The 8,152-nt window shown below is 40.1% G+C and overlaps 1 protein-coding gene across 3 annotated transcripts; it reads left to right on the forward strand.

The window, feature by feature from the left end:
* Positions 1-3,565: 3,565 nt before the first annotated feature.
* On the forward strand, positions 3,566-5,665 carry LOC120699706. Of its 3 annotated transcripts, none has more exons than XR_005685554.1 (4): positions 3,566-4,248; positions 4,378-4,411; positions 4,903-4,958; positions 5,444-5,659. XR_005685554.1 is itself a non-coding variant. In XM_039983747.1 (4 exons), the coding sequence occupies exons 1-3, from the start codon at positions 3,738-3,740 to the stop codon at positions 4,956-4,958; spliced, it is 624 nt and encodes a 207-aa protein (XP_039839681.1). In that variant the 5' UTR covers positions 3,566-3,737; the 3' UTR covers positions 5,444-5,665. The 3 variants fall into 3 exon arrangements, 2 of the variants coding, with proteins under 2 accessions (XP_039839681.1, XP_039839682.1); XM_039983747.1 differs by having other exon boundaries at positions 3,566-4,271; positions 5,444-5,665; XM_039983748.1 differs by having other exon boundaries at positions 4,903-5,659.
* The last annotated feature ends 2,487 nt before the right edge of the window (positions 5,666-8,152 follow it).

Raw genomic sequence — 8,152 nt, forward strand, 5'->3', positions numbered from 1 at the left:
CCAGGATTGATAGCTTGAGAAGGGTTAACATGTCTTGCACCAATACTGAAAATGCCCAGCCGGCCTGAGTTTCTCATCGAGGATCAGCTTCTTTTTATCATCTAACACATAAGCACTCGTCATGATTGTTGACTTGATCGCTGCAGGTGAGCAATCTGGATGCGCACTCTTGACAATAGCTGCAATTCCACTAAGGTGAGGTGCATACATTGATGTTCCAGATATGCTATTAAACGCCATTTTCTTCCCATCTGCAGATCTTGGTCCAACTTTGAATGGCCAAGCTGCAATGACATTCACTCCTGGGCCGATTCTAGGCAATGGTTTTTCTGTGAACTCAACGAAAATTCCTTGTGTAGCTAAACTTGTAACATGACAAATGTGATAGATGTCCAAAATGAACAAAGCAAAACTGATAAACTGAATGTGTGGCCATGTGCCAGGGGCTGAAATTCACTGATCATGATGCGTGGGTACTTCCGAGAATAACAAACTTTTGTGGTAAAAAATCAAGCAAAACTGATAAACTGAATGTGTGGCCATAAACTTTTGATAGGGCTGGGAGTGGGAGGTTTCTAGAATCAAAGTAGCACAAATGTGGCAAGCAAAAGCCCTACCTTCAATGTTTGTCCTGTTGTCTTTCCTGCAGCTAGCTTACTGAAAGAGCCGCCAATGATTATGTGTCTGTAGTCATGAAAGATGGCAAGGCTGGCAAGCATAAGTTCAATGAACAGGAGGATGCAGCACCGAGCACGTTCACATATGGTCAGTTCCTAGCGACTAGCGTGCACATAACAAGTCCGATCGGCATCTGCCTCCGTCACCACCGCATGATCAAACGCTCAAGGCATGCTCAACTGTGATTTGGCTGCCGTACTGCCCATGTCCTGTATTCCGATCCGGTGAACATCTGTGGCGGACCCAGGATTTAAATTTAGGGTAGGCCTAGCTAAAAATTTTAATATATGATACAATATATTTTTTTTACAAAATTCCATCTCGCAACTGCAATATTCTCATACACTTTGGTCTATACAAGCACAAACTAACCAAATGTACAATAGTATTTTTAAAAGTTCCAATCACTACAAGAAATGTGGTGATCTATGACGAAAATTCTATGATATTTTAATGGAGCGTCACAATTGCACACAATCTATGACGAATTTGAAGGTATGGACCCTAGGCCCAGAACTTTATGACGTTTTATTGAATTCGTCATAATTGAGCCAAATATGACGTTTTATTGAATTCGTCATAATTTGTCCCACAAAACATGACGTTTTAACATTAATGTCATAAAAATCGTCATAGCTATCTTAACTATATGTTTTGACATTTTTATTTTTAATTCAAGTTTTTTCTTCTCTTATTTGATGCGCCCGTCGGGTTTGGTATCCGCGGGTACGCGGATATTTCGTACCCGTTGCCATCCCTAACAATGATGATAAAAAAATGCAATATAGTTAACATGAGCCCACGAATCACCATAAGATACCGAGTTCACATATGCATCCAATTTGCAACATAATATTTTGTACAAGCTTAAATCCAAGTTTTTTATTTTTAAAATTAAAATTTATGTGGCATAAGAAAATCGCTCGTTGTTTTTATCCTGAAAAAAATCATTCTAGCCCATCTTAACATTTTCTTGGGCTGTAGTGAAAAATTTGGAAAAAAACCAACGGCCTAACTCTTTTTCACGTGTCTGGGCCGAACTCGTTTTTGCGCTTCGGGCCTCCTCTCTCTCCACCCTGTTGTTTTTGGCGCAGCAGAAGGACCAGCAGAGGTGAAAAAAATGGCCGCAAGAACAGCAGATGGGAATCGAACCTGGGTCATGATATTCAGAATCGAGGGCCCTGCCACTACGACACAGCAACAGCTTAGTTGAAGCTTGACATTAGCTTATATATTTATATAGTATCTCAAGTTTTAATTCCAAAAATTAAAATGACACACGGAGATAGAATTGTGGCTTCGAACCCAGACCTTGATTTATGTTGGTGTCCGGAAACTATAACTAATAATATTTTGTAACATGGTTCTACAATGAGGCGCAGATTTGCAACCCTTCTTTTGCACAACAAGTGGCAATGTAAATCAACAAATGTTAATAGGATGGTTAAGGTAAGATTTTATCCAAATTTGAGATATATGTGAAGAAGAATAGATTTTATGGTGTATAAACTTCAAAATTTGAGTTGAGTGATATGAAATAATGTGAGAGATCCATCCATTTTGTAAAGAATGTATACCCTAATTTTTGCAAAATCTATTGAAACTTTTATTTCAAGCTTAAACATCCATATAACGACTCTATGACAGTTTCCAGAATTTTTGGAGACATTGTAGATATTATTATCATTATTTTATATTAAGGTTGCAAGTAGAAGTTTGAATTATCTCTAACAAATATTTAAAACTTTCATCCATTTTTGGAAAAGGAGCTATAATAGAATGGGTACACTTAAAATATATTTTTGAGGATTTTTTAGATATTATTTGAGATACTTGTAGTTCAAATAGTAATTTACTTTCAATAAGCTTGCATAAATTCATTTAAATGGTACAAAATACTAAATCTGTTCAAAAATTCTTGAAACTTCTACATGGAAACTTAGATGTTGTCTATTACATGTAAAAATATAATTAGGTGTATATAAATTAATTATTTTACAAGTTACTTCACAAGGGTGTATTAATTAGTCAGTTAAAAAATAGAAAAAAAACATTTTTTTGCACAAAAAGTGGCCATATAAATCTACAAATGTTAACAAGAACATAAAATTAAGGTTGTGTCCAAATATGAGGTGTATATGAGAAATATATAACTTAAGTTGTATGAAACTTCAAAGTTTGAATTGAGTTATAGGAACTATATGAGAGATGTATCAATTTGTGAACAATGTATAGTTTCACTTTATTAGAATCATATGAAAGTTTTTTGACAAACTTATAGGTCTAAAATATAGTGTCATATTAATTTGTTGAATTTTCTGACCCAATTTGGATATTATTATTTTTATTTTCAATAAATTTGTGCATAGAAGCTTGAACTATCCCTAACAAACATTTGAATCATTCATCTATTTTTCAGGATATGGGCTACAATTTTATATGTTTGCTTAATTATATTTTTTTAAAAAAATTAATTATTATTCAATATACTTACAGTTCAAATAGTAATTACTTTTAAGAAGTATGCGGAAATTCATTTAAATGGTAGAAAATAACAAATCTATTCGAAATTTTTTGAAACTCCTGCATGCCAACTTAGATGTTGTCTATTACATGTAAAAATATATTGGTGTTCATAAGATAATTATTTTTATATATTACTTTACAATGATGTAATAAAATAAAAAAGAAAAATATTTGGTAGAGAAAGAATGAGAAGGCCTGTTCCAGCCCAAACAGCCCAACAATTTCTGACCGTCCATGTCGAATCCAATGACTACTATTCTTATGTCATGGTATATAATATGTTGCCCCTTCTCCAAACCCTAGCTCTCCTCCGCTCCATCCAAACCTGGCACCCGGCCTCCACCTCCGTCTCCACCTCCACCTCCAGCCGCCTCCTGGCCTCCCTCTCCCTCTCCCTCTCCCCCTTCCCCAAATGCCTCCTACCTGGCCACCGTCGCTGGTTGCCCCTCCCTTCCCCTCCCTCCCTCTCCCTCTCCACGCTTGCGTGGGGCTACGGTGCGGCCAGATCTGGCGCGGTTGGCACCCTACACACCATGCTGAAGGGGCGCACGATGGCGCCGCGAAGCCCCGAGCCTGGCGTGGAGGCGGCGTGCGGGTGTCGCCCGGAGCAGCCATCCGCGGTGGCCGGACCTCGAGATGGATGGCCAAGGCAATCGTGGATCCAGGGACGGGTTGAGCTCCGGCCCCAGCGCGTTCAATCAGGGGCTGCTGTAGCGGAGCTTTGCCCTTGTGCGTCGCCTCTGCCGCGGCTCAGCGACTCTTCTCTGTGGACGGTTGCGGCTGCTGGACGCCTCCCCGACGGGGCCCAGCGAGCCGTCCCGAAGGAGCCAGGGAGGGCGGAGATGAGGAGTGAGCCAGCGTCTGGCAAGGGAGGCGTGGCGGCGCGTAGGAGATCTGTGGCGGGTGGCTGGTTCGCAGGCGCGTCTTGCGAGGGCGCCCTCGGCAGTCTCTTGGCGTACTGCCACACTGGAGTGGATAAGGAGCTGAGGAGCGGCAGGCAAGCAGCCAACAACCAGCAGCGATTCGGGGAAGGGAAGCAGCAAGGTAGCTCACACCAATTTCAGTTGGTAATTTGATGGCGCTTGTCAGTTTTTATTCATGTAATTCATGCTATTTTACTAGGAAATTGTTACCTTTTATGCTTCATATGTTCTTTTTTACTGAACTTTGCAGGGCATAACACTTGTAGTTTTGTATCGGCAAGCAGGTCTGTGCAATCCTCCTCTTATGGCCTGGGCATTCCTCTAAACTAAAATTATGATGATGGGACTGTACATCAGGCCAAGTCTTCCCATTCTTAATGGCATTAGCTCATCAACATCGTACCTTTTTTTTCAACAAATACAGTAAGGCATTAGTGGGTCCAAGAGTGAAACACTATATTTTTTTCATGAGCTCGTCAGAACTGCAAGTCTAGAGTTGATACTTATTTGTGTGTGTTTCTAATGATTTTCTTACTTCTGAATTGGTTCTTACTTTTCTGAATTTTCACCCTGATGGTTTCTATTTTCAGAACTATATTAGGAGAATAGAGATTGCCATGTTATTTTGAGCTGCCTCAGTCATAGATCACTAGCAATGTCAATTCATTAACACGATATAGTCACAAATAACAGTGCCATTAAACTTTTCTTTTGAGCATAGAGATTGCCCTGATGCCAACTAGCTGTCAGTGCCCACTTCTGTTCTTGGATACAGGTAATTGTTTTGGCGTGGTGCAGAAGCCCAACAAACAGCTCATGCTCTACTTTTAGGTGAGCAGTAGTTCAACAATTTGATTGCAATGTCTTTGAAATGCCTCTATCAATTTGAGTAGTCTGATTGCTCATTTGTTCAATTCTGCTCATTGTTCAATTCAGTGCCACATGTTTCCTAGTGCCACACTTAGCTTTTAACACAAAGAAAAGAGTACACTGCTACTGATTTGCGGTCAATTTAATTGTGATGCTCATCCTGTCACACATGCTTCTTGATAGAACAGAGCTCTGATTATTTATAGATGTAGCAGTACTCTAGTGTGTAGCAGGCCTCATTTGGTGCTAGAACATTTGGTTTGCATGTCCTAATGGATTACTTTTTTATCACTAGTGCCAATTGCCGAGCATAGTACTTTAATTAATTATGCAACATACCCTTTTGTTTTGCAAAAACTAATTTCTTGTATCCGAGTCACTTTGCTTGGCTTCTCTATTTTTCCTTTTCAGAAAGATTAAGTTCTTTGCATGCTTGCAATTTTCAGGGAGAGAAGTACAAAGATCAAGAACAAGTGCATCGAATTTGTTTGAGTGCCTCTACAGGAAAAAGAGAAATGATGCACATTATGTACATATTGCCATTGCATATTAGCTTTCAAATACAGCTTATAGCAATTCTAGATGAAATTTTTAATGTGATTTAATGTTGTATGTGATTAAATGCTCGATCAAAATTTATTTATGTGATGAGATGTTAATTTTTTGTTGATATATCTTGGGTTATCTTGGGTTGGGCTGAAATGATCATGCAGTTTATATGGGCTGTGTAAATGAGGCCTAAATGGACTGTGTAAATGAGGCCCAAATTGGCTCACGTGACTGCTGCTACATCACTGTCCATGTCAGCATCCATGTGGTGCCATGTCATCACCACTTTCCACGTCACTGCTACGTCATCGATCATGTCAAATTACACGTCATCATTATTATCCACGTCATCGCCATGTCAGCAGCCACGTCATCTTCCATGTCCTCATTGTGTGATATGGCAATTGAATCTGTGACGAAAATTATACTGTTCGTGACGTTAATTTTCGTCATAGAAAACAGGCTTGGGTTGGGTTTCGGGGGCCCGGGGACATTTCATGATGGTTTTAAAACGTCATGGATCAAGCAATCTATGACGAAAATTTAAGAAACGTCACGAGGTGTGATCTATGACGCTCAATACATGACGTTATTTGAGATCGTCATAGATACTGTTTTATGACGGTTTTTCAGTGATCTGTGACGAAATTCAATCGTCATGGATCAACAGATTTTTTGTAGTGAATAGTACCTCCAATTCAAAAAATAGGTTCTAAACTTGCGTAATTACAATGTAAAAATTAAAGTAATAATAGATTAAGATCTGGAAAATTCATTTAAAAACGTTATAATTTATACTTGAAATAACAATCTTTCAATACTGAACCCTGGTCGCGCTCGCGGCCAGGGAGATGGGCCACGTCAGCTCAAAAATATTGGCCATCGGATCGCGATCCGACGGTCAAAATAGATAGGGACGTAAATTTTGCAAAAAAAAAAACCCTGAGCTTAGTTAAAATGAACACGGAGTCCTTCAATTTAATGGAAAACCCCTCGGACTTCGTGGAGCCTTACTTTACAAAAAACAAAACTCTGAACTTTTATTAATCGTGCCGTACTCCGTGAATTTTGTAAAAAAAAACCTTAGACTTTGTTAAAATGATTCTGAAGTCCATCAATTTTATGAAAAAACCCTTGAACTTTTCAGTAATCGACCGGTACTCCGTCGACGCCAAATTTACCAAATAACCCCCGCAGTCTACCAATTTTACGAAAATCCCCCCGGACTTTTTGCAGTTTAATTTTTTAAAATAAAACTGAACTGGAGGGCATATTTCTGTGCGGCAACGCCACGCAATGTTCTAGTGAAAACTAGAAAAGGGCATCTAATAGACAAAACTATCATCACTTTCGAATAAGCACACAGATTTGTGAGATTTGAAGGAACTAAATGTATACTTAAACACTGGAATCAATCCTTAAAAACTTATACATATCATTAAGCAACCAATTCGGTTGGGATGCTGTTGTTGCATGGGCTCGAGCGTTGAGCAGTAAACATAGCGGCAGCAGCAAAAAAATTAAACCGGCTGGAGCCTGGACGGACGGAGACTGGGCGTGGCCACGGGGGTGAGCAGCACAGACAGCAAATTTGGGCCGCGACGGACAGCGCGTTGGGCCTTAAGTGGAGCGAGCGGACAGCAGTTGTGGTGGGCTAGTATTTGCATGTTGCCTGTTGGGCCATTTCTTTGATTTGGACCACAAATGCTAAGTAGTAAAAAGATTTCACTACTGGAAAACCCTAAGTTGCCGAGTGTCTCAGCCTTTGCCGAGTGCCAGACCACAGGCACTCGGCAAAGATGTGGTTTGCCGAGTGCTAGGCCACGGGCACTCGGCAAAAATCTGGCACACAGCATGCCCGGGCTTTACCGAGTGCCGGCCGTCAGCAAAGCAGGGCACTCGGCAAAGTGTCTCCTTTGCCGAGTGCTGGATCGGCGGCACTCGGCAAAGCCCGCGCACGTGCCTAGCACGCGCTCCCGCTGTGCGCCGCCCGTCAGGGGGACTAACGGCGTTAAGTCTTTTGCCGAGTGCTGGAGCTTAGGCACTCGGCAAAATTGGTTAAAAAAAATTTTGTGCCTTCAAATTTTTTTGGTCTCTACTTAAATTTGATAATTTAATCCCTAGTAACATAAAATACTTTTATTGATTGGTTTACTATTTTTTGTTAATTTTTTTGTTTGCGGGGAATAATCGGTCGAAGTTAATTTAAAATTAGAAGTGGGTCGAAATTTCGAAATCAATGGATGGAAATTTGATATTTATGTACTTGAATCAAAACTGATGCTGTATGCGCGAAAGAACTTAAAAGTTGAAGCATCTTTATCAGGAAACTTGATCACAAGCGTGTGCACGGATGTTCGGAAAAAACAAAAAATAGCATACAATGTCTGAAAATTATGGTAGTTGTGCAAATCTCTTGGTTTCATGCTAGGATGAAGTGGAAAAAAATTGATAGTGTTTCGGACACGTGACAAGGTTCGCCGCTTACAAGCCGGAGGATCTCCGAAGAAGTTTAAGAGAGATGCGTAGTATCCGGTTCGATTTGTGGTTGAAATGAAAGTCGCATATGATTCTCATTGTGAAACTTTTTATATAGAGAAATAACA

Source organism: Panicum virgatum, chromosome 3K (assembly GCF_016808335.1).
Source record: "Panicum virgatum strain AP13 chromosome 3K, P.virgatum_v5, whole genome shotgun sequence".
NCBI lineage: Eukaryota > Viridiplantae > Streptophyta > Magnoliopsida > Poales > Poaceae > Panicum > Panicum virgatum.

Coding starts and splice junctions, on each gene's coding strand:
- LOC120699706 (XM_039983747.1), top strand. CDS start 3,738: ATGCTGAAGGGGCGCACGATGGCGCCGCGAAGCCCCGAGCCTGGCGTG. Junction 4,272..4,377: donor GCTCACACCAATTTCAGTTG/GTAATTTGATGG, acceptor TGAACTTTGCAG/GGCATAACACTTGTAGTTTT. Junction 4,412..4,902: donor AGTTTTGTATCGGCAAGCAG/GTCTGTGCAATC, acceptor TCTTGGATACAG/GTAATTGTTTTGGCGTGGTG.